Genomic DNA, 27257 nt, shown 5'->3' on the forward strand with positions numbered 1-27257 from the left:
CCAAAACACTTAAGTGTGACAAACATGCAAAGGAACAGGAAATGAGAAAGGGGGCAAACACTTTTTCACACCACTGTAAATAGTTTTCTAATCAACAATAAATACAACAATTTCTGATCAACCCCTATCAATTGTATGCTTAATAAAACATACCGGTTAAAGCCCCGCCCATTTCAAGACAACCCGACCCCCTTCCGGGTGTACTCGCTCATCCCTAACTGTTATTGCCACTCTTCATTTTAACCCCAACCAGTCGTCAGACACCGCCTACCGAGAGCCTGGGTTGGCACCCAGGGTTCATCCCAAAGGGGAGTTTTTCCTCACCACTGTCGCACTGTTGCTTGCTCTGGAGGGAACTACTAGAACTGTTGGGTCCTTGTAAATTCTGGAGTCTGGTCTAGAACTACTCACACATCTTGAAAGTGTCTCGAGATAGCTCTTGTTATGAATTGATACTGTAAATAAAATTGAAGTGAAATGTAACTGAATCCATATAAGTTGCTGCGGTAATGAGCCTATGATGTTCACCTCAATACAGGGAATCAATAATGTAAAAGCATGCTGCAGACATGAAAGGAGGTTGAAGTCCTCAAATGACGTATAAGACATACAGCGTTTGGGGAGTGGCATATAATGTAACGTAGGGGGGGGGGTATATGAAAATGTACAACGATCCCTCCACCAATTGGCACATCTTCTAAATAAAAATCCCTTTTCTCACCCTACTCCCTCAGTCTAAGTACGGCAGGCTGCCCCATATAGACTACAACACGCAAACACACCACTGGTGACAGAGAGGATCGCACAGGTCAGACTGATACCTGGAAGTTACCGTATGGTGCATCCAACGTAGATCCAGGAGTAAAATTCGTGATCAAACGGCATTCCCTTTCAGTTTAAAACATAGAGTCAATGTATTATTTTTTGGGTAAATTTATCTATTTGGGCACAGAAGCTCGTCTGACTTGTATTTTGATGTAATTTTTAACTTATATTTAAGTTGTTGGTCTTTGCTGTTTCATATGTGTGTGTGTATATATATATATATATATATATATATATATATATATATATATATATATATATATATATATATATACACACACATATATATTATACGTATTATGACATATTATTACAGAGTTTTTGCAGGTTCCACCAAGTCAAATTTAAGACTTTTTAATACCATTATGAATGCAATTCAAGACTTTTATCACATTAACTAAGCCCTAAATTGAGAATTGAGGATCTTTAAACTTCCACTTTCCCATAGCCAAAGAATAAAATCCATGTTATGTCTGTGGTACAATCTTAAAGAGAATTGCACCAATAATAATATAATACTTGTAACACAGCAAAATTATATTTGGATTAATAACAAAAAGAACTACAACACACAACAGAGCATTAGAGGTAGCGTTGCATGGATGTAGGAAAATTAAGACCTGTTTAAAGATTTAGTGTTGGACTTTTTGATATTAATGAAAATCTGTTACATTCAAGCCATTACCAAATGAGTTGCTATAAAGCTAACTAAGACTATCAGCTCTACACAACTCTGTCTGGATTTCTTAGTATGACTATGTTCAGAAGACTGTGTCGTCCGTTGAGTTTCCAACTTTTTCAAGTTTCCAACATGATGGACAAGAGTCCATCATGTTTGTTTAATCCTCCGTCTCGTCTTTGGCGCACTATAGCTTTAAAAAATGTTAAGACCTAGAACACAATAATTCAGTGAATTTAAGACTTTTCAAGGCCTAAAATTTTGATTTTAAATGTTAGAGTTTTTAAGACCCTGCAAAAATGCTATATATATATATATATATTATTAGGAACACCTGTTAAATTTCTCTTTAATGCAATTATCTAGTCAAAACAACCAATTACCTAACCCTAACCACATGGCAGTTGCTTCAATGTATTTAGGGGTGTGGTCATGGTCAAGACAATCTCTTGAACTCAAAACTGAATGTCAGAATGGGAAAGAAGGGTGATTTAAGCAATTTTGAGCGTGGCATGGTTGTTGGTGACAGACGGGCCGGACTGAGTATTTCACAATCTGCTCAGTTACTGGGATTTTCACGCACAACCATTTCTAGGGTTTACAAAGAATGGTGTGAAAAGGGAAAAACATCTAGTATGCAGTCCTGTGGGCAAAAATGCTTTGTTGATGCTAGAGATCAGAGGAGGATGGGCCGACTGATTCAAGCTGAAAGCGGATCAAACACAGTATTAGTATGGTGTTCCTAATAATCCTATAGGTGAGTGTATATAGTATATATTTACAGCGTAATATTTTATAGCATTATATTTATTTATATCTCATTTTATAAGATATGTCTTACCTGATTATAAGTCGCAGGACCAGCCAAACTGTGTGTATACACACAGTATGTATTTCCACATACTTACCGTATTTTCCGGACTATAAGTCACACTTTTTTTCATAGTTTGGCTGGTCGTGCGACATATATTATAAAATATACAGTATATAATTTAACATGGAGGATGAAGAATTCTATTGATTCAGTGAGGTGAAATGAAATCTGGAGCTTGGTGAACTTGTGTACCAGTAACTTGCTTGTTGGATTTACTGGCTTGTTTTGTTTGTTCAGCCTTGCAGATATTTTCTATATGTTGTTGTGTAGTTGAATAACTGTTAATGTGTTACGTTAACATACCTGACACCTGATCAGCCAGTTGTTCTATGTGCTATTGTGTAGCTGAATGACTTGCCTTCCCAGATTAAATGGGTTGGTCCTGGGTTTTGTGAAATTAATTTCTAAATAAATGCGATTTATAGTCAGGGAAGTTACGAATTACAAATACTATGTTACTGTACTCAAGTAGATTTTTCAGATAGTTTTACTTTACAATTTTTTTTTGGCAACTTTTTACTTCTACTCCTTACATTTTAACACAAATATCGTTACTTTCTACTCCTTACATTTTACAAAATTGGCTAGTTACTTTAGTTTTGTACAAGAGGTTGTCATGCCGTAAAATAGTGCGGACACGCGCCACACACCGCGAGCGGGTATGCGCGCCACACGGAGAAAAAAGTGAGAGAAAAGAAAAAGAGCTGTTTGGAGGATAATCAACTGTGATTGTGTGTGTGCGTCTTTGAGACTGTAAGTCGTATAACTCATGTTGTCAGTTCACTTAAGCTTGTTGTTGGTCTATAGTTCTTGCACATTTAAAGTAAGTTGGTGGTTTTGGTGTGTTCTTCACCTGTTCACCAACTTCACATACTGTAATTCAATTGACAAGTGGATGGAAACTTAGCTAGAGAGAAGTTGTCCCCATCTGACACACCTGGGGCGAAGTTCGAAACCAGAATCAGCTTTAAATCCAGTCCTAATCTAGTCCCCAACTTTCACATGATTTCACTGGAGTTATCGTTATTGTTTACGTCATCGATACCATATTCAATTTAAATGGATAGGAATATATTGTACGTTGCACTTGACGCAGGACTAAGACAACTCAACAGATTCAGCATTCTGCATTCATTCACACCAAATCATTGAGGCTTGATGGCGCTAACGTTAGCCCATAGTAGTATGGAGGGCGCTAACGTTAGCACATAGTAGTATGGAGGGTGTCAGTACACGATCCGTCCTGCCTGCACGATCCGTACTGCGCATGCGCACGATGTTCACGCATGCGCAGATGATAATTGTGTTTTACGAGGCTTCACGACACTGCACGATCCATCCTGCACATGCGCAAGATGGCCACGCATAAATTCTCGAAAAAGAAAAATATTTCAGTTTATTTTATTTTGTACGTTTGCAAATTAATATTGTTTGTGTTGAGAAGGCAGGTTGCCAGGTTCTCCACTTTCTTAGTTAGGCCTACTCTGTTCCTGGCTAATTTATTCTAATATGCCATTTTTCAAAAGGACTGCCTTTATTTATTTCCTCAATTGAAGAAATTGTAATTTCCATATAGGGGATCAATAAAACAGATTAAAATTAAATTAAAATTAAATCTATTTGTATAGATCTCAGTCCTTCCACAATTTTTATTTAAAAATTCGATAGAATATCTGGGATATTTATGCGATGAAATTGCGGGCACTTGGAACAACTGCGGTTTGATGAAAAATGGAATGTGTTTGTCTTGTTGTGTAACTGCGTCACTTCATAACATTACCATGGCAACAGGGGAAATGGCTGCCTAGTGTAAAGTAAACACAACATTTTTCAACTTACTGAAGATTAAGATATTTGTGACTTTTAGCAACAAAAATCATGCAAGCCCCGCATTATTTTGCATGGAAATCTGCAATTTTTTGCGGCAAAATAAATTGCCCCCCGCGTAAAAATGCGGACTTTGGCTGATTTCAAACGAGTGCATGTTAATGTAACATGTTATAATAAAATGAAACATGATTTGAGGGCTTGTTAATGTGGTGCTGGAATATTCTTTTTACAGGCCTGGGCCCTGTATTTGTCTTGCAAATGTTTTATTTTTTTTTTTTTTTTAAATGCTTTGACTTTCCCTCAGTCAAAAAGAATTCCCATTCCACATGTAATCAAATGTTAATGTAACAACTCCTTTATATTTTTGGATTGTCCACCACGTAAACACCTCGTAATTCATAGCCTGGCGTAAACAATAATAATAATAAAAAAAAAGATTACATGTTGATCACTTAATAATAATGTTGCCTATGCCTGGTACACAGATGTCAGTTCACAGTTTTGGATGTCTTCATTTAAATATCTTTATTAAAAAAAAAACACTTGTGAACTACAAAACAGTCTAGCCTACAGAAAATGCTAATATATATTTTTTTTAATATATACATATATATATTTTCTGCATATGCACCTCTGGTATTGAATTTTCGTATATGTACATACAGGCGATATAATTGTTTCTTGTTAATAAAATGAAAAAAAAAAAAAAAGCTGTCCGTTGTGACGCTTGGCCGTCAAGTGTTCCGACGCATGCGTGGTACCAAGGGCAGGGAAACAGCCAGGTTTTCAGCTACATATTTATGTGCATGCGTGAACATCGTGCGCATGCGCAGAACGGATCGTGCAGGCAGGACGGATCGTGTACCGACAGAGGGCGCTAACGCTAGCACATAGTAGCTAGTATGGATAGCGATAACGTTAGCACATAGTAGTATGGATGGCAACATGATTAAAAATGAAGAAAAAAGAGATCTGGCAAACAAGCAGCAAGACATTCCCATCATCCTCGGCCTTATCTGAGAGAGATGTTTGAGACAGTAGACATCAAGAAGGACTCCTGGCCAACGTGCTGGGGAACTTCTTCATTAATATCCGTTGAGTCATTCATATTTTAATTTCTTTATTTTAATTCCAGAATCCATATTTGAGCACACACACATACATGTATATTAATTTAAATGTTAATGGGAAGATTAAAAATAGAATGGATCCCACTGAATTCATATCTTGCTAATGAGTCAGAATCTTATTAACCTGGAGTCCCACTTTCTGTCATAATAATCATATATGTTATGTTTTTGGCCTTTTGGCAGACATCCATTTAAAATGTAGTCATTACCATATAAAAACGTGTTCTCCATGTCCACTGAAGTTCCTCAGCATGCTCTCTAGTAACATTTGTTTGCTCCAGGTAGCTTTGCATAAAAAATGGTTGTCATTCGCTAGGCTACTTTTAATTTTATACTTTAAGTAAATTTCCAAGCCTGTACTTTGTTACTTTTACTTGAGTAAAGAAGTTTAATCAGTACTTCCAGTATTTTTTAACACATGTATCTGTTTTTTTTTTTTTTTTCCTCTTCATGCCGCATTTATTTGACTGATGCGACTTATACTCCGGAGTGGCTTATAGTCCAGAAAATACGGTAATACAATAGTCGGGAAAATGATTTACCTTTAGTAGCTTAACTTTCTGATTCTTGTGCACTATTTTTTCTCTATTTTAGCTGATGCTGCAACGTAGTAAGCTGGAGAATAAGCATCATGTTCTGTCTACTCTGTGCCTCCTAAGTTGCATCTCATTTCATGTTGCTGACTTCAGTTAGCCACCCGTTCTGGAAGAAAAACTATAAATTCTGATAGCTGGCAATCCTCTTTGGAAAAGGCAAAAGTCCCTTTGAATCTTTTTCTATGTGTATTTTTAAGCCACAGCAAGAAGAAAAAATTTGTTTCTCTCTTCTTCTTTTTTTAAAAGGAAGGAGTAATAAAAACATCTGTTTTGTAACAAAAGAGGCACGTCTCTCAGAAGCAATAGAAAATGGCACACACATTAATCTCTAAGCTTCACATTGTAACAATCCACCACCTCTAAAGGTTACAGCCAGGATGACTAAGGGACTTGTTCTCTTTGAAGCTGCTAGGATATCTGAAAAAAGGAAATAATACTGCATACAATATAAAGACTGCGAGGGACAGGAATAGAAATCAACCAAGGAAAAAGGGTAAAAAGCTGCAGTTAGACATTAGAAGGCAGGTTTAGTTCAGGTTGGTTAGAAGAAGAAAGACAAACCCACAAACCAGGTGAGTGTGTATTAAATATCCATTTATTAGCACAAAGTGCAGGCAGACAACAGAGATAGGCACGTCTAAAAAAAAGGATTTCGGAACAAACATAAAAGAGGCTGGATCTAAACCTTGTTGCACACATATGACGTTTTTATGCATCTAGTAAGTACAATTGCCAAAAATCCAAATATAAAATACAGTACAGTGCATCTCACCGCAGGGTGAAATATCTTCTCAACTACTGTGTCTGCAGCTGGCCCTGAACATCTCAATGGAAGCCTTCAATAATCTTCTGTCCATCTACAGTTATGAGAAGATCTGAGGAGTATCACATGTGTTACAAGTGGTGCTGTGTCTGCTATAAACGTATCCACAGATGGAAGTGTGTTCATACGTACAAATCACACTGTTCCCACTTTGAAATTTCATTCTGCTATGCCAATAACGTGTTACATGAAAGAAAAAAACCCTGTGGGCAAGCCACAGAACATTACTACGCCTCAGTCACAAATGTTTCACATTTGGGTCAGTTGAACAACCACCATCCAAATATAATCCAGGTGAATTGAATAATATTTGGGGTACTCAAGAATGAAAAAAACTAACAAAAAACCTGTTTGTCTTTCTAGAAAAATCCTGGTTTTGGATCCATAAGCCGCTCCGTCAACAGTTTTCACAGGGATTATTTCTTTGGTAGAAAGTAGTTCTAACGCAAAACACAGATATTTTCAACACATGTAAGCAAAAACCTGTGTAAGAAAAGAAAAAAAATTATGCCTGAACCCCAATATGTTTTGATAATATGCTTGTTTTGGGATGGAGGGCTATTTAAACCAACATCTATTATTAACATGACCCTTATTTATTAAGATGACCCGTCAAAGTTAGTTTTCAGTGAACTATAATGTTTGACTGACTGAATGAATTGCTCACACAGTGATGATGTAAAACAACAGACACAACAAACCCACTGCGTTAATAGTAAGCATACGCGGGAGTAAGTAAGATGAACTATAATTCAAAATGATCAGATTAATTAAGGTGAGTACTATAGACTAACGACAGATTACATTGAAATAGAATAGAAGGCAGCTGAATAACTACTGGGCCCTTCCTTACATTCTTCACAGTAATGATTGTCCATTGGAGGTCTGGCTTTAGTATTTGCATCTCTATCTATTTGGTTAAAGGAAGATTGTACAAAGCAGCTCAGAGAGGTGACTATCAAAGAGGGCTGAAGCGTTAAAAGCATTACATTACAAGAAAAACAAATACTGAAAGCACCTGGGTGGGTTAAAATGGGACAATTTGTTTGCGTGCAAATTTGTGCTAGGTGCTCGGTGTTGATGGATCAGGCTTGCAGCATTGGTGACTCAGATTGAAACATACAGACAGGAGGGCTGGCTGCTGGCGTGTGTGTGTGTGTGTGTGTGTGTGTGTGTGTGTGTGTGGATGACAACATAAACTTATGAACTTTCTGTCTGCTTCAGTGTGATAGTGAGGCAGAAAGGGAGAGCAACTAGAGGGACTACAAATTTATTCATTTGGATTTGTTTATGTCACAATGGGCTTTAGTACATGGAAAGCTAAATTATAGTGTACCTATTTTTCTTAATAGTGGACAAATATACTTTTGCATATAATAAGTGATGAGAGAGAAACAGACAAGCGGGGGGAGGACATTACATTGGGCACAGTGGAAATAAGTTATTGTGGAAAGTCAAGTCCAAAAGGACTACAGACAAAAACAAACCACAAAACAGACACATTGAATTTCAAATGGAACTGTGTGTACGTCCAAAAAGAGTTGTGTGTCGGAGACACCCAGTATGCCCAGCGGAGTGAATCAGAGAGTGCAGACACATCATGTGGAGGAACAGCGTGTGCTGAAGTCAGGACAGCATAACGTGGATGAGTGTGTGTGCGTGCAAATATTATGTTTGTGTGCGGGCTCGTTCAATAGTGAAAGTAATGTGGTATCTTGTCAGACTTTCTCCTTCATACTGGACCAAATGGGGCCATGGATAGGGTCCATAATGTGTGTGTGTGTGTGTGTGTTGCACAGGGAGAGGGAAGAGGTGCACAGAAGCGGAAGCACAGCTGACTGACAGTTGGCATGGCGATGGAGGCGGGTTCTAGTCCTCTGAAGCATGGGGATTGGTAAAGGAAGACAGAAGAGAAATAAAAGCGAAGAGGGAAGTAGAGTAAAAAAAAAAGAAGGTGGTGACAGCAATTAAGAGTAGAAAAAGTAAAGTGAGCGCATAAACAAAAGATATTCATTCAAAAAGAGAATTGAAGCAGAAAAAATAGAATTAAGGGCATGAATAAAAATAAAATGTGTTTATGCACAGGGACAAAAAGAAGAAATTGAGTGGGAGGAAGGAATAAGGGGGGAAAAGGAAAAAAGCAGGTTAGTAAAGGTGTCACAAAATCAACTGCAACTCATTTAACAAATGTCAAATACTTGACCAACATGAGAAACACCACAATTATCCTAATCTGAAGGTTAGAATATGACAGAATTGAATGCTGATCAGCATGGTCACATATCTGGGAAAATATTGTGTATCATACACTTGTATTTACATGCAATGCTGAAGCGTCATGCATCGGTGGTGCAACATGCAGCTTCTCAACACATAAACAGACACACATCTGCATTTGCTCTGTCAGGATTCGGCTTACAGTCCCAATTCTCTGGCCCAGTTACTACTTCTACCGCCTGCGCCCTCTCCCTGGAGTCTGCTAGAGCAACAGTGATGAATGGATCCAATGCACCTCAACAAGGACAGATGCTCTGCCTACTGAAGTAGGCCCACTGACAACACTTGTCACACCTTGCACTGTTCTCTTCTGTTACTGCTAGGGCTGTGTACCAAATAGAGGATGGATACCCGATCCATGCCCGACAGGACCGGCCGGGTTCGGACAGATAGTTAGAAATGATGCTCGGCTTTAGGTCGGGCTCGGTTACATCAGCGAGATAAGGCATTTCTTGTAAAATGGTGCTCTGGCTTCTTTAAGAGAGTTTAGTATGTGTGTGTGTGTGTGTGTGTGTGTGTGTAAAGTGGGCCAAAGAGATAGAGAAAAAGGAAACAGACTGTCAGACTTGGTGGAATAAGTGTAAGTTTTGTACACAGTGTGTGCGGTGCAGACTGAAAGCCACGTTCATTTATTGGCTCACCAGAAACGGGATTTTAACACAGACGTTATTCATTTTAGAATGTTGTCCCTGGAGGTAACCAGTCTGCCCTTGTTCACCACGGTCGTAAATGAAGCAAGCAGGGAAGGTCAACACATTGAACAATTTAAATCAAACAGCTTATTAACGTGCGCTTCTTGCCCCGTGTGCGCTGATGCGCTCATCTGTTGACATTTCCGAATGCCTCTCCACAGCTTCCTAGTAAAAGCGAGCTTTCCACACAAACCAACGTACATGTATAGGTGGAAAAAAAGAAAGATATTTTGACGGTGTCGGGCTCAGGTTGGGCTCAGACATAAATATCTTAATGTCTGTTGGACGCGGGCCAGGCTCGGACAGCGAATGCAGCCCGATCCACACTCTAGTACCGAAACACTGTGTCCTAAACAACCTGTCTCTACCGGACCACATAGCAGCGCTACCAATGATGCTAGTTAACACTACATTTGACAGTATGTACTGTTAGCCTACCGTTAGCTAGCAGCTGGATTAAATACGATGAAATGCTGACAGCTAACGTTAAACAGTGTCAAGTGTGACTGTATTTCACTGTGGAGGATTTCCACAGTCTGTAGCTGCCACTGTCTGAAAAATAGTCTATATCCTTTGCGTGTCCAATCTGAGTTTTCTCTCGCACGACAATATGCAGCAGCTCTGTTGGAAGTTTAGCACCGCTTATGACGATTGTGATTGGTTTAAAAAAATGCCATTAAACCTGACCATGTTTTCCTCCCATCCCCAAATACTATGTGGAGTAGCCAGACCCTCCTTCAGAGCACTTTGGAAAAACAACACAGACGGTGAGTCCACTTGAAACTGGTAGTTTAAGCCTGGTGGTGCATTAAAAGTGATTGTAAAATACACTTTACCCATCTGGTGGTTGTTTTTGTTGTTTGACAGCAACATACTGACCGTAGCTATTCTTTAATATCGCCAAATGTTGTTGTCACTCCCCGATGTGAGTCGAGTGCTGGTTTGAGTAGCGCGTGCGTCAGCATACAAGATGCTAACGAAAGACTTCTGTAATGTCAATACAGCAAAAATGACCAACTTAACAAAGTTTGTTCACTGCTTGCTACAAGCTAGCATCAAACACAACAAAGGCTGTCAGTTGAATGGCGTTTTGAGCTAAGGTTAGCATTCAAACTATCATAGATAGCTAAAATGTTTTTGAAACGACTGCTAACTTAGCTACAAGCTGGCAATCAAACACAACAAAGACTGTCACTGGAATGGTGTTTTGAGCTAACGTTAGCTACCAAACTATCATAGATAGCTGAAACGTTTTGAAAGTATTCCCACCTATTGGTATTGTTTAATGTGAAAAGTTTATCATTTTATGGATTTCACAAATTTCAGTATGACACGTTATGCGGTAAATCTTTTAAATCTGATCATGCGTGACTCACATCTGCACTTGACTCACATTGGGGGTTGATAGACACATCCGTCTAACAGTATTTCTCTCTATTAGACATTCAAACATTTTATTTATGTATTATTATGTATTTAAAGTTAATTTAATCAGGCAGTCTCATTGAGATTAAAATATATTTTGCCAGAGGGTTTGAGAAGAAGAAAACATTCACAAGATCACCAATAAGCAAAACAGAAACATTACAACTACAAGCTCTGTGCACACGTGCAGCTCCGTAAACCGTGGTAACACAAGTTGCCCATGCCATGCAAACAGCCAGACAGCTAGGCGGTGAACATGCCAACACACATGTCTGATTTACATGCTGATCACTCCTCCAACAGTCACCAACATCCATCCCCCCAAGGCTTCCAGCCATCTCACTGGGCGACACACAGTGCACAGCGCTATTCTTCCCACATTGTCTAATCAGCCAGTATAACTGAAAACACATGTGTAGGTGTTCAGAGGCTTTAGAAAGGCTGGTCAAAATAGAAGCAGGAAAGGCTGAAACAGGCTGCCTTCTAATGGGCCAAGAACACTAATAATAACACTACTACCCCGGCAGTAGCTCATGCTGTAGGGACTTAGGTTGCCGGTTCAAGTCCAGCATAGAGAACGGTAGAGAGGTGCCAGCTTATCTCCTGGGCAATGTAGAAGCCCTTAAGCAAGTCACCAATCCCCCAACTTCTTTAATTGCTGTCTATGTGGCTGCCCTATCATTATGAAATCCCCGCTCTAATGCCCGTCTTTAGGTGCTGTGTGTGTATTCCGGCCTATGTATGTGTGATGACTAGTGCCAAAAGAGATAAAAAAGGGAATTTTTCCAATGATGGATTACTAAAGTCCATCTTCTTCTTGATAGCGTCTTTCTGTTGCCTTCCCTACGTGGTAAACGCCCAAGCTTCCAGTTTGTAATACAGCTAACCATGATGACATTAACCACATCGTTATGGTCATTGCATCAGTCAAATCCCTCTGAATAATACCATAAAGGCTCCGTGACATGGCGGTTTTATTGTCTTTAGCTTCCAGAAGAAGTTGTATTTCAGAGTGAAAGGGATTAGGAGACCAGGGCATAATTACAAATGGGTTAAGATCCTTCATATCTGATGGGTTTCTTTAAAAGTAAGTGTGGCTTAGCAAATCTGGCACAGTGCAGAGTTATAGATACAAAGCTGAGGAGGACTGCTCGCCTCACCTACCCTAACCCTGGCTACGCAACGCCGCTGGCTACCCGTGATACTGTTTCAGGTGGCCTGAGTAAGTTCAGTGCTTTTCTTATACTACAGTACCACTACTGTATGGGGCACCAATTGTGGAAATCTTTGTACAACTGTATATACTTTTTCACGTTTACTGTCAGGACAAATAAGAAAATAGCTACAGTGTTTCTAAGTGTACTGTAATAAAATAAGAGTTTGAGTATGCTTCCCAAGTAAATCATATTTTTATCTTTTTTGCTTTACTCTCTTCAGTTGAACTACTCAGATTGAATGGTTAAGAGAATTATAAGAGCGGCAGCCTTGTACTAAGAAAACATTGAAAGGATGTTGGAGAGCAGTGAGAGCAACTCCCATACTGCGCGCGCACGCACGCACGCACGCACACGAACACACAAACACACACACACACACACACACACACACAAACTGAGATGAAGAACACGAAGGAAGTAAGACAAGAAAAGACTGACAGCCCATGATTGGTGGATGACAATGACCAGGCAGACAAACTTACAGCAGAGGGAATTGTGGGATATGTCTTACCAGGCTTTTGCACCACATGCGCTTCCTTCTCTCCATTCTCCAACGTAGCATCCGTGTCTGGACACACACACACACACACACACACACACACACACAAGCAAACACATTACAATCCATCTGAGTGCTAATGGCTTGACGAGATAGAAAATCAAACTGCATGGTATTGGTTTGTACAGCGGAAGTATGAGTGAGCCTGGCATTAAATGGAGACTATTGACCCAGACTTTTAAAGCTTTTTAAGAGCACCTCAAAATAGAGATGTGTTTTGTGTACAGATTTGTGTTGATGTGCCAGGAAATAGCACATCGGCCTGTTCTAGCGAGACTGGGGCAGGCAGAGGGCAGCACATATTGGCTGGTGTCAGTTTGGGATGCTGAAGGATGTGATACTGTGTGACATCTGATTGCTGATGACTACACAGTATCTATCTAATGTGGCACATCAGACACAGACACACATGTAACACACAAAGCACATTGTAACAGTTTTACAGCAAGGCTTATTTATCCAAGCGCCAAGTATTACACAATGTGCTTCTGGTTCACCCATACACGCACTATTTACCCTAAAAGATTAATTTCTTATTGTGTGCTGACTGGTCAGCAGTCGGCTCTGGAGCAGGTTAGCCATGCAGCATATTATCCCATGGTGATCTAACCAGGTTAAAAGTGAGCCAGCTATGTACATCTAGACCACAGGGCTCACTATTTCTCTCTTCCACACAGACAAGTAAATGCCACCACAAAGCTGCAAAACAAAGCCCATTCACAGGTGGCTGCAACTCAGGAGGTTGAGCGAGTCATCCTTTAACCACAAGGTTACCGGTTCGATCCCCTGTCCGCCTGTCGAAGTGTCCTTGAGCAAGACACTGAACCCCAAGTTGCCCTGCACGGCGGCTCCGTCAGCATCGTTATATGATTGAATGTGTGAAGGGGTGAATCAGAGGCAAATTGGAAAGTGCTTTGTCTGGTAAGGTAGAAAAGCACTATATAAATGCTCCATATGATTTTTCTATATAAATGAGCTATTTAAATGTGAGCTATATAAATGTTCACTATATAAATGCTAATGCACTTTGTCAGGAAAGGTAGAAAAGATCTATTTAAATGCCCTATGTAAATGTGCTATATAAATGCGCTGTATAAATGTGATATATATAAATGCTAATGCTTTTTGTCCAATAAGGCAGAAAAGCGCTATATAAATGTGCGGTATAAATGCTAATACTCTTTGTCCGATAAGGCAGAAAAGTGCTATTTAAATGTGCTGTATAAATGCACTATATAAAACGTGCTGTATTAATGCGCTACATAAATGCACTATATAAAAGCGCTGTATAATAGCGCTGTATAAAAGCACTGTATAAGTGTGCTTTATACATGCGCTACATAAATGCGCTGTATAAATGTTAATGCTCTTTGTCCGATAAGGTGGAAAAGCACTATACAAATGCTGACCATTTACCATTCTGCAGTCAGTACATGTGTACACCCATATCCATGTGTACGCACACAAATTGACATGGTAATGTGTAGGCATACAAAAAAAAAAACATGCACGGACACACACAATGGATGATTAATTTGTGTCCCTTACAAACACAGTACACAAATACCACAGATCAAAAACACACAAGAGCGCAGGACACTCATCAAACACACTTCGGTCGTCATGAGTCAAAATTCTGTGTGCACCAGGGCCCCAGAGCAACAACACTGGTCAGAAAAACAAATCTTCCCCGTCTAGCTCTGCTGACAGAGGACAATAATTTGCGGACTGCCTCTCCCTGCTGTTTGGCACTTGGCGTGTCAGCATGTCTGCGTTTGTCTGAATGCACACAGCATGCCACAGTTGATCACAGGCAACACCACCCACGGCCCGGCCTACAGCTGGCTCTCACTGACAAAAGCCCACACACAGTCTGACTGTCAGACCAAAGTGTCTGGGAAACCATAACAGGCCCGAGAGCTGAGTCTACCCCGGTTAACTGTCACTTCCTTTTTTCTGGCTATTCACTCAGCTGTTTATTTGATCCATCTCTCTGCTTACTTACCTTGCTATATACCTATCTGTGTTTTTCTATGCCTTTCTTTCTATTGCTTTATAACTAAATATCACTTCTACTCTCACACTACAAAAGAGTAGTTTGAGCAACAAGTGGCGCTCACACAATCATCAGCCAGTGGTAGAGCTGTAGCAATTCAATCGGCGTTTTATTTGCCTGATAACCGATAAAGTAAATGAATTAAAAAGTGCGCTACTTTGGCTAAGCTACAGCTCTGTGTCTGTCCCTCTGCCTGGGTTGGACTCACCACTGAGTCTGTCTTAATGTCCCCCCCCACAACATTATCTGACTCTTTGTTCCTGGGAGTTATGTTTCTCATTTATTAAATAATTGCTTAATGCATTTTAAACAAAGTTCTGTGTTGGCGTTTGTAACATTCCAAAATCTTAATTTTGACTTAAAGATTTTCATTTTCACTGTAAATGCATATCGGTTCCAAACATATCGCTTTCATTAACTACTAATAATCAGTATCTCCCTTTAAAAACCTGTTTCAGGGAATCCCTTTATAACCTACATCTGTTTTACTAGTGTTGTTATCACATGACACTACTGTCTAATTGATATAAACCAAATCCCAAATGTATCAGCCTAATATTCATAATGCAGTCTTATTTTAACATATTCCATATGAATGCAATAATTAATAGTACCAAAAGTCTATTACATTAACAAGGAAAAAGTCATTCCTGAGCCCTCACCAGGACTATTACTCTACAGCATGTATGTACTGTATATATTGCACAGCATACAACCATTAAAATGTAATATACATTTTCTTAATGCACAGATTTAATACAAAGCCTGAAGACACAATAGCCGCATTTTGACTGCGAAGTTCTGGGGTCTTATAAGTCTTACGACTCATAAAGATTAGGCAAAGTAGTCAGCTGACGTATAAAGACCCTGACAGGATGAGGGCTGCGGGTGGTCACTGGGGTAAACACACTCTGCAGCCTGCAGTTCAGCATGGCTGCCAGCACACCCCATCTCTCCCTTTATCTCTCGGCCATTTTTTTTGAGAGAAGCCGACAGTAAAGCCTAACTTTACTTTTCTTAAAGATAATTTTTTGGGCATTTTTAGGCCTTTAATGACAGGACAGCTGAAGAAATGAAAGGGGAGAGAGAGAGGGGGGAATGGCCGTAGGTCGGAGTTGAACCGGGGCCCGCTGCGTCGAGGAGTAAACCTCTATATATGGGCGCCTGCTCTACCAACTGAGCTATCCAGGCACACCTAACATTACTTTTAATGTTTTCAAAGACAAATGTTCATGGTAATAAATCGATATAACATTACTTCTTTTTCGTTTCATGAATGAAGCAGTCGGCAAGCTGAAGCCGTCCGCGCTGTGTGCGTTTGACCAATTAGTGACGGCAATCCCTGCAAAAGTGGTCACCTTTTTTTTTGGGGGGGGGAAACAAGGTCAAAATTGACCTGTTTTCAGTTAATTATTTATTTGTTTTTGTCAGCAAAAAACTTTGACAAAAACAACAAAAAACACCTACAACATTGAAAAAGAAACAGAACTGTTGGAAAAAAGTGATAATAATGTTGAAATAAAAATGAACAAAACAATTTTTTTTCATCGTTGAAAGGGAGGACAACACAAGGGTTAATTTGGAGACTGTTCCCAGGGGATCGGAACACAAAGACAAGTTCCTCAGTAGTCTAGGTCCAGGAGAAAGTTCCTGCAGTCATAAAGCACCTAATGACTCCTCAGACCCATGACCTAGGACTTTTCCAAATATCTTGTTTACATAAAGGGGGGGGGGGGGGGGGGGTTAAATCTTACATATATACTTTGGAACTAAACCTTGAACGTCTTTTGGGATATTTGGACACTAACTGCTCAGAGTTGGGACACATCTTCCCGCAAAGTACCTCAAATAGTACGTATCATCTGGGATATTCGAAGTGACCACTACTCTGCTTATCTAGGGGCTACTTTCTACCCTGCGGCTGAATGGCAGCCGAGCAGATCCAAAATGCCAGCCAGTGTCCAGCGGTATCATTTAGGAGCAGCTGCAGATTATGTTACACAACAGAGATTCTCCTCCTGTTCAGGATAAAAGATCCAGAGGTGACCCTAATGTTGCTAAGGAAGATTGAAGTCAGAGACAGACAGAGATTGCCGTGATGTATTATGAATGGAGAGTCACAAAGTCACACAGGAGATGGAGCTAAATCTATTTATGAATGAAAACATAACGCTGGGTAAGACGTCCCGAACAAGGGTTAGGGTCTCTTATTCATTTTTCCCCCGCCGTTCTCTTTTTCTGTTTTTCACCTGTCCACCCAGTTCATTCTCCTAACCTTCTCCCTTCATTTCCTCTTCTTTTTACCTCTGCCACCTTGTCCTGGTGTCCGTCTGCATTCACACTGCCTGTGTCGGCCGTCACATGGTCCGGCAAAAACACAGGGCTTTCTATTTATTTTAAATGGGTCGATTAAAAAGTTGAAAAGGACATATCAGAAGAAAATTATTTTTTACTGGGGGCTTTTATGTTCTATTCAATGTTCAATAAAATGTTGGCATTGATTTCTTTTTTCAAAAAGCATACTGAAAATCAGCAGAAATGCAGAACTGAATACATCTTAATACCCGTTTATTTATTTTTATTAACCCTCATGCTGTCCTCGGGTCAAACTGACCCGTTTTCCTTTATCAATGTTCTTTTTATTTACCTAAATAACATGATTGATTCCACACAATGCTCTTTGGCAAGGACAAATCTTTACTTTCTTCATTCAGTCTTTTTCAATTTTATAGCATTTGGAGAAAAACCACTGAAGTGGTTTTAAAATAGTATTGAGTAAAAGTTGACATATTCCAGTCTGTGATTATCCATCAACATACATTCCTTTAATTTTAGTCTAAATAATTCCTAATTTCTGCTTTTCTAACTCAAACATTAGGTATTATTTCTTATAAATGAGGTTTATTGACCCTAAATTCAAAAAATAACTCTAAAACTAAAGGTAATAAGTTAGTGTTGAAAACGTTAAAAAAAGTGAGAAACATTGAAAAAAAGCATTAAAAGTGTTGAAAAAATGAACCATAATGTAAGAAAAACTTAAAACATTGATTGAAAGCTTCAAAATGGTTGATTTTCAATGGCATTGCATATTGCATATCTTTCTCATTGTGTGCAGTCCTACTCTCAACGTTGAATTGGCATGATCTAGCAGAGTCAGCACGGTGAATCATTTTACATTCCCCCACTGGGCTCCATCAGATCAGTCTCACCTGCTCTGGTGCTGTCATTGTCCAGCAGTGGGATGTAGTCTGTCTTCCCCACTGTCTCCCCGACCTGATCAACGAAGGTCTCCGCTTCCAGCTGAGCCACAAAGTCCCTTTCCACCAGGCTCTCCGGGCCCGGCTGGGGAGCGCTGTCTGTCAGTGCATCGCTCAGACTCAGGTCTAGCTCCGCCATGGCTGCACACAAATACAGACAGAGGAATCAAACCAGAGAGCAGTCAACATGCTTTGGACTGTTAAATGAAAAAAAAAAGAAGAAAAAAAGAATACATAAGTCACAAAAGGAGAGAAGAACGACTTTATCACATGATGTACTTTAACTCTTGTGTTGTCCTCCCAAGTCAAAAACTGACCACAAATAGACATTTCTGTCCCTTTTTCAGACTTTTAAGTTTTCACTAACTCCACCTTACAACCACTAGTTTTACACTACTTTTTGGAGTTCATGGTCCTTCATTTATATAGAATTAGACCTAATATTTTAGTTAGAAACGCGGAAATTATGAATAATTTTGACTAAAGTTATGATCAGAGTAATGAAAGGGATCAATTATATTTGCAAAGAGCGTTGTAAGGAATCTAATCCATGTTTTTGTGGTAATTTGGTTAAAATGAAACCCATATTTCGGACATAGACATTTTTTAAAGGGGTCAAATTTCCAAATTCCCAATCCAAAATTCCAAAATATATCGTTCCCACGTAAACGATTTGCGGTTGTTATGTCCTTAGTAATGACTACGTAGAAATGTATCTGCAGAACCACAATACTATTATGCTTTTAAAAGAAATGGGGCACCACCTTCAATATTGCCCCCCCTCCCCCGAAATGTAGAAATAAAGTTGAAGGAAGTGAAGTTAAAGCTGAGCGAAGGAGGAAGACATTGAGTGAGAGAAGGAGAGATGGAAATGGAGTGGTGGAAGTGATAAATGTAACCCATCCCTACGCAATGACAGCCTATTGCATCAGCGTGCCCAGGAAGTCTCTGAAACTGAAGTACAATAAACAAAATGACTAAATCCATTTGCTTTTGAGGGAAAATGTGATGTGAACTGAACTGGGCCGCAGGTTTGTGTCCCTGGGTGGCATCAAACTTGCAGCTGGAGCACTAACAAGACTACAGGACCTGGACCCAAACCCTGTGCTGGCAGCCATCCATCCTGCTGAAGTGTCCGTGAGCAACACAGTGTGAACCAGCTGCGAGGCCCGAGGCCTTGCAGCTGGTTCACACTGTGTTGCTCAAAGTTTCTTCTTCCTCTCCTCTCCTCCTTTCTGCTTAGCAAATCCAACATGATAACAGCAATGGGCAGAGGTGCAAACGCGCCTGGCTTTAAAGGGACTGGGACATGACACTGTGGGTGTCACTAATGGGAATATTACCTGCTCTGAAGGCTCACAGGGCTGTCCTCGCCTGAAGAAACTCTTAGTTGACTAAGACTAGAAAAGCACTTTAGAAATGTAGTTTATTAACCATCTGTAAAACTGAATTAATCCTGCAAAAGCACCACTTTAAATCTTGTGTACACCAGAAATGTGCTCATAAGCTTCTTGGAAGTGAGTAATTAAGCATAAATAAGCATAACAAAATGACTTATTAAGTAAAAAAAAAAAAAAACACAGTTTAGTCGACTAATCGACTAAGAGGGGACAACCCTAAATGCTCTAAATGCATAATACCAGAACGCACTAACTTCTTCACATTTTCCCAATTTCTTCTTATTATTATTATTATTCTGCAGACTGGACTGAAAGTGTTGGCGGCCCGATGTGGCCCACAGGCCGTCGGTTGACTCATCTAAATTATGACCTCTGACCTCTCAGGTAGGCATCTAGACAAAAGAAAGCTTTTTATATTACTGATAATAACCTAAATGTAATACCATGTTCTACCACAAGGGGGCAGAGTTTATGACAGAAAGGCCTGACTTGGTATCCCACAGAAGAACAATGTGTATCTAATTAGGTCTCAAACACACACATACCCAAGCAGTCATAAAAGGAGACAAAACAACACGTGCAGAAACCGATACACACAAACAGACACACACACACACACACAAGACAAGGGACCAATCACGCAAAAAACAAAGTAAAACTCAAGGGCTGTTAATTATTTCATGTGGTGCATTTTCCCGGGGGTGAGATATGTCCTCTATATGAATTGCAGTGAATCTGCTGGTGGTCCGGATTGCGAGGTACTTCTGGAATGTTAGGCCATACGTTATGCCAGTCGAGAGCGAGGCCTGGGCAATCACGTGCCCACATCGCAGGTCCGAGGTTTTGTGGTTCTGTTTCTAGAAACTACATCCTGTGATATCCCGCGATCATACGTGAATTTGCGAGATCTGGGTCCTCGTGACTTCAGTTGTCAGTCATAGCCGCAGCAGTTCTGCAACAAATCCGGACCTGGTCGGTGTTCATGGACGGCGGTGCACGGAGCCGACACACAGCGGAGCCGATCCGCAGCTGGTGGAAACCCAGGGTGAGACCTTTGAGTGATTCCGGTCTCCTTCCTACCTGGCTGCCCTGCCAACTGTGCTCATATCAACACATTAACAAACCCTTCATTCCATTACTGCAGCCAAGAGAACAGGAAATCATCAACCTAAACTTATCTGATGGCAGGGTTCACTGCCACAGACATCCATTAACACTACAACCCCTGCAATCAAATATTACAGACCGGGCTGTTGTTTTCTGAGAGCCGTCAGCCCAAAATCACCTATAACGCCACAGCCCCATCTGCTGGATTACCTATGCAGTACCACAGGAGAACACTGCATTATGTGTCCTCAATGGTCAATGGCTGTCTTCTATGGTGTTTACAAGGACCCTTAGTTTGAGTTTTGATGGAATTATGCAACGGCATACCAAACTATTTTGGACAACAGTGTGCTTGAGGAAGGCCTTTCTCTGATTCAACATGGCAACGCCACAATGCACAGAGCCAGCTCCACGGAGACACGGTTCCACTGACCTCATCCGACACCTTTTACAGGCAGAGTGAAAACATGTCTGGCGGTCATGTTAATTACCGTACGCAGCACACCATCTCATCATTATTATGTAACCGTATAGGCTATATTAGCAGAGGGGAAACTGTAGGAGTCCTTCTCAATCTTACATAAACTAACAAGAAAAAAAATAGTGTTGCTATATGTACATCAAGGCAAAGTCAATCACCATAAATAAATAAATGCTGGGATCACGTAGTCAACAATAGGTGGTTTCTGACGCAGGAATATAAATAATCTATACGTGGGCGTACTCATTACGCACCTGCCAGCCTGCCAGCCTGCCAGCGTATCAGCGGTCTAAACGAGCCCCCAGGGCTGAGATCAGGGTGTGTCGCAGGAAGACTGCTGCCTACTGCCTCGACCACAAAGCCATGCTGGTCAGAAACTCTGCCCTTAGTTTCCATATTTAACCCCACATCATCTGAGTGTGTGTATGTGTGGAGTCCACAGTATGTCACGTGTGGCGGCTGCAGAGTTAGCCGGGTGATCCACGGCACCCAGACGACCAACTGATATCCTTTAACACAGGATGAGACCCACCACACAGCCATTTCAATACTACGCTAAGGGAGATTACCCCCCTTCTGCTCCTTCAGCTTCTATTTCCACAGTGGGCCCCCACATGACCACAAGAAAAACCTTTTCATTAGCTTTGGGTCCTCCAGCGGGATGGATTTGGATCCCAGGGATTAGAAAGTCATTATCTCAAGGTTTGTTGTTTTTGACTGGAGTGAGGTGCCGTAGTTTGAGCTGAGCTCCTGTTTTCCCCCTCCTGCTAACAAATTTGGTGTGGCCACTCGGAAATAATGTGTATTCAACAAAGGAAGGAAATCCATGGAAGAGGCCGTTCCTATTGTGCTGTGTGTAGCAAATGCCTTGGGTGTGTGACTGCATGTGTGGATTAGTCATGTGTATTTGTGGGTGTGGCAGCCTCTCTGCTGGTCTTTCAGGCGCAGCCATCCATATTTTACATCCAAACTGAAATAAAAACAGGGTTTCTTCAATAGCCCGACGGCTGTCTATATTATATAATGTTCTGTATTATGTCTGTATTATAGAAAACGTGTACACACTGTATTTATCAACAGGGTTTCAAGAGTTATATCTGTTTTACTGCTTTTTATATTTGTCTTGTTCACTGTAATCTTCCTTTTGTTGTTTTTTTAGGTAGATATTTTAACATCTGTCCAGGGACAATGGATGAAAAATAGCCTTTGGCTAATTCTCGTGTATTTATGGCAATGTTACTTAATGTACACTGTCCCTGTCAAATAAATGTATTTAAATACTGGATTTCTATAAGGCCTATACTGACATCAACATGTGGGAGGTAGAAATAAATTGTTTGTTTTTGATGATTTGCTAACTCACAAATTGAACGAAAATGAAATGAAGGCAGTAACTTGACTGGCAACAGGTGTCATTAAAGCCAGTAAAAGTAATGGCTGCTGGCTTAAAGGAACACACCAACTTCAAAATAATTATAATGATAATAATAATAATAATAATAACAATAATTTGTGTAGGTCTTTTCAACGATCCAAAGTCGCTTGTCAACTAATTCCCAATATCCCCAGAGTTAGAGAAGTCTATGCATTCTCTTCTCATCTCTGTGCATGCTGTACCTCTGTCTGAGTTATCAAGACAGGCAGCCATTAATTCAATAGTTGACAATTAATCACTTAATCTTTGCAGCTCTAATCTGATTTTGGGAAAAAAAACTTAAAAATCTAGGTTGCATGGGGTTGACAATGAGGTCTTTATTCATAAATCATTAACCCTTAAGCATTTCTCAGCCAAACTACCAAGAGAAAACATTTTCTAGCTTGATTATAAAAAGGCGGCTGCACACAACGCTACCCTCCAGGTTAGAAACCAGATCCAGGCCAGCTGCTGGGATATCCAGTGTGCTCTGAACTGTGCCTCCGAGCAAGGCACTGTAGCCAAAACTGCAACCTAAATTGTCAATTCCAATGTTAATATTTAGCCTGCCTCCAGCTACACCCACTATTATTATTACTAGCCTACTTGAAGGCTGTGGGAAGTGCAGTGGAGTGTCCACTATCCTAGGACAATGTGGCCGTTCAACACCTGGACATTTCATATCCCTACATTATCACTATTAGATGAGATTAGATAATACCTTATTCATCCCACAGTGGGGAAATCCCCTTATTACAGCAGCAGCAGTTTTCTAAAAAAAAACTACTTTAAAGTAGTTTATATATGTTCTTTTCTGTTATAACTGACTGTCAAACTGGATAATAAAAGAACGTTCTCTGGCGTTCATTGTTTGAGAGTTTACCTGAGCCAGACCGACCACAGAGATAGAAATCATATCCCATCCATACAGGGATAGTAGTATAAAACATAAAAAATATATATGACCCACTGGTGTCAGATCAGTACTCGGTAGCGGCCAATACGCAAGTTCAGCATCAGAATTGGTATCAGGAAGCAAAAAATGTTTCAGACCATCCCTGTGCAAGGTATGGTAGGGTACAGAATGAGCCTTTTATGGGGGGGGGAGATGATCGGTTTGTGTACAATAAAGGCAATGATTCTAGTTACCTCATTTGATAGAAATATATGCATATTCCTGTAATATCTGAGAATTTGATACCCAAAAAATGTCTATTATATTTGAGTAAAGACTTGAGATTAGCGCACATATTCAAGTTGATGTTCTGCTCGTTCTACGGTTGTTTGGTAAATCAAACACATCCCGAGAGGATTTTAATCGCTACTTTTATTCTCAATTCTTATTATATTGGCACTGGTGATTTCAATTTGGGGTGAGCCAAAAATCATAACTTAAAAGGGTAACTACCGTTTCATCCGCCTGGACCCTGTTTTCCTATGTTTTTATGTCTAAGTGACCAATGGGAACACCAATCTATGACGTTGGTCCGGTATTCAGAGAGATCGCTGCGGTCGGCAGCGGTGAAACAAGCTAGAGTGGAAGTTAATCGGACAATTGTCCAGCTTGTATTTACCTTCACAAAAGTGCTGAGAGACAGGCTCAGATTACTCACTGGAATCATTGGAACTCCTTTAGTAGGTGTCCTGTAACACTTTTTTATGGCAGCCAATTAGAATTAAGTACACACCCAGACCATGGTTTACGCAACAATATGGCTTATTTTCCTCATATCCTGCCGCCCTAGTGTGCACTGCACACAACTAGAGCAAGGTTAGGAGGAAGTAAAGACAATGAAAACAATCCCCTCATTGTAATAAACTGGAAAGAACCCACTGTATCATCTTGATATTGATGAAGAGATATTAATTGTGATGGACATATTACACACCCATAATTCCAAACACAAGCAACTTAATTCAAATCATTACATCTGCCTTCTACAGACAACACAGATATTTTCTCTACCTAGAAGATTTTTCTCCAAGCTGTGACTCTGTTATGCACCCAGTTCAAATTATTTAGAAAATGTTTCTGAAAATGAAAGAAGAAACCCTTTTTCTCAAATCTTGCCAATTCTCGTACAGCATCGAGTAAATGATTAAATCAAAGAATTAAACAAAAAAAAGTACACAGAGTAGAGCGCTTTCCTCATTTTAATGATGTCTTGAAATACTGTGCATTGTTTCACACAACAGAAGATGAATGAAATGGGTTCTTGAAGACAGATATTGGTAAAACACACAATAATCTAATATATGCACACTGCGGATCCTCCATATCATCTAGCAATGGGATTGTAGGTCCCCTAAAATCCCATTGCTAGATGATGTAATGGTGTGGTCCATTACAACTTGGGAGTGTTTCCCAGTTGTAACCGTACGTACACACCGCCACCGACTTGAGCTATCAAATAGCTCTAGCCGCCCCGCCAAGGACGCTTGTCAAAAAGTAGAGGGAAGCAATGGCCGCTCTGACGTAGCGGCGTTCTCTGTCCGACCGGGAAAAGCACACGCAGCTACGCCCAATACACGGACACTAGAAACCTTTTTATAAATTACATACTGACAGAAGTTGTATTGTTAATTGGTCACAGCGGGGTCTGTTAGCAGTTAGCTTGCTCGTTAGCCGCTGAGCCGTAGCGGCATACAGGCAGAGCGAGTAGCCGCCAGACTAAGCTAGTTACCCGTGGAGGATTCACGCGACGCCGACAGATTTGCCGCTCCTTGCAGCTGTGAGAAGCCGGCTTCCAGTGAAAATGAATGACTTCCGGTATCTTTAGACGCTCAAGTCGGTGGCGGTGTGAACGTACAGTTACTGCGTAGATCTGGGACACCGTCACCAGAGCTGGAACCATTAATCAATAAAGCAGGTGTTTGTCAGAAAAGAAATCAGCACAATTTGCTAAATAGGTTTATTTTGCTTCTAATATGTGAGGTGACGTTTTTGCCATCATAGTAAACTGAATATTTTTTCTAATCAATCTAAAGACTTTGCACTATAAGAATTTGTTGATGGACATGTGTCACTACTTTTCTGTCATTTTCTATACAAAATGATAAATCAATCAATATGGATAATAGTGGCCATACAGGTTGTGAACATTATTGATTTCTTTGACTACAGCTTGTTTTTTTAAACCTGGACCCTGTTGTCCTATGTTTTTATGTCTAAGTGACTGATGGGAAGACCAACATTTGAAATTGATCCCAAAAATGTACACTTTATTGAATTATTATTTTTATTTTTTTAAAGCAATGTCCGTCGTCGAATCACAATTTTTTTATCATTCATTCATCGTTATCAAGGTAAAATGTACAATTAAACGTGATTTTTGATCTTAGGTCATATCATATTTTGATCTTGGGTCATATCATGCAGTCCTACTGCAGATCATCGTCGTTGCTTCTCTTATTACTGTCCCTTCACAGAGAGAAGAAGCATCACGTAGGCTTCACTCTGTTTGCTAACTGAAGACTGCTGCTAAATAACGTACTTGGTGTAACTGGAACTCCAAGTCATGTTTAATAATCAGCATCCCAATATTTAGGGAAGTGAAATACATAATGTGGATTAATTTCTCCCATTATGCAAGTTTCCTGCCCACTTATTTACAGACCAGTGTTCATCTGTCTTTAATGTTAATGTGAAAGAGAGTATGTATGTATGTATGTCTGATTTGTTCCTAGGTACACGTGTGTGTGTGTGTGTGTGAGAGAGACACCATTTCCTCTTTTTTTTTCTTCCAGCTGATGTACAGAGACAGCTGACAAGGGACTTTTAGCCAAAGCGCTCTCTCACTCTCTCTCTCACACACACACACACACACACACACACACACACACACACACACACACACACACACACACACACCCTGATGGATTGAATTACAAACTGGAGCTTTTTGTATCCAACAGTTAGATGGAAATCCCCCCCGATTCTAACCTTATTAAAGGATTAACACAAAAAGTATATCTTTTATATTAAAGATTAAAAGGAAACAACCTGAAGTTGGAAGTGTTTGGTATCATATCCCAATGTTAAAGCTGAGAGATATTATTAGTTTAAAGTAATTACTGGGTGAACCACTGCTTTCAAAGAATCAACTTGCAATTAAACCAGAAATGGCAACCCTAGAAGTCATGCATTTTCAAAGGTGAATCAATGTACAGTTGTATATTTTATAAATAGCTCAGAAGGAAATGAGTCATATCAGACAACAAGCTGCACTTCCTGTTTTAATATGTAGAGTGAGGATGCGGGATGAGGACTTAAAAAAAAAAAGCTTCGTCCTCGTGTGTAACGTCCTCGTAAATAAATCGCACCATTCAAACATACTTGCAACTGAAAAAGTGAGTTTTGCTAATGCGAAATCGAGTAAATGTGCAACCGGTGACAATTATTGTAGAGCTGGAATTAGCTGATTAATGGATTAACGGAAAAAAAATCGCCTATAAAACTCTTTTGATTTGTGAATACCTGTTTGTCATGTGAGTAAGTGATGATTTTCCTTTTTCATACATGATATATATATATATGTATAGATATATATACACTCACCGGCCACTTTATTAGGTACCCCATGCTAGTAACGGGTTGGACCCCCTTTTGCCTTCA

At 40.0% G+C, this 27257-nt stretch overlaps 1 protein-coding gene across 1 annotated transcript in view; it reads right to left on the reverse strand.

Annotated features, from left to right (window-relative positions):
- The window catches only part of LOC117938115 (microtubule-associated protein 4), a 123348-nt gene that overhangs the window by 72035 nt on the left and 24056 nt on the right, over positions 1 to 27257 (reverse strand). The window contains 2 exon segments of the mRNA XM_034862509.1: positions 12880 to 12936; positions 18193 to 18381. Coding sequence (XP_034718400.1) covers positions 12880 to 12936; positions 18193 to 18381 — 246 coding nt within the window.

Source organism: Etheostoma cragini, chromosome 22 (genome assembly GCF_013103735.1).
Source record: "Etheostoma cragini isolate CJK2018 chromosome 22, CSU_Ecrag_1.0, whole genome shotgun sequence".
NCBI lineage: Eukaryota > Metazoa > Chordata > Actinopteri > Perciformes > Percidae > Etheostoma > Etheostoma cragini.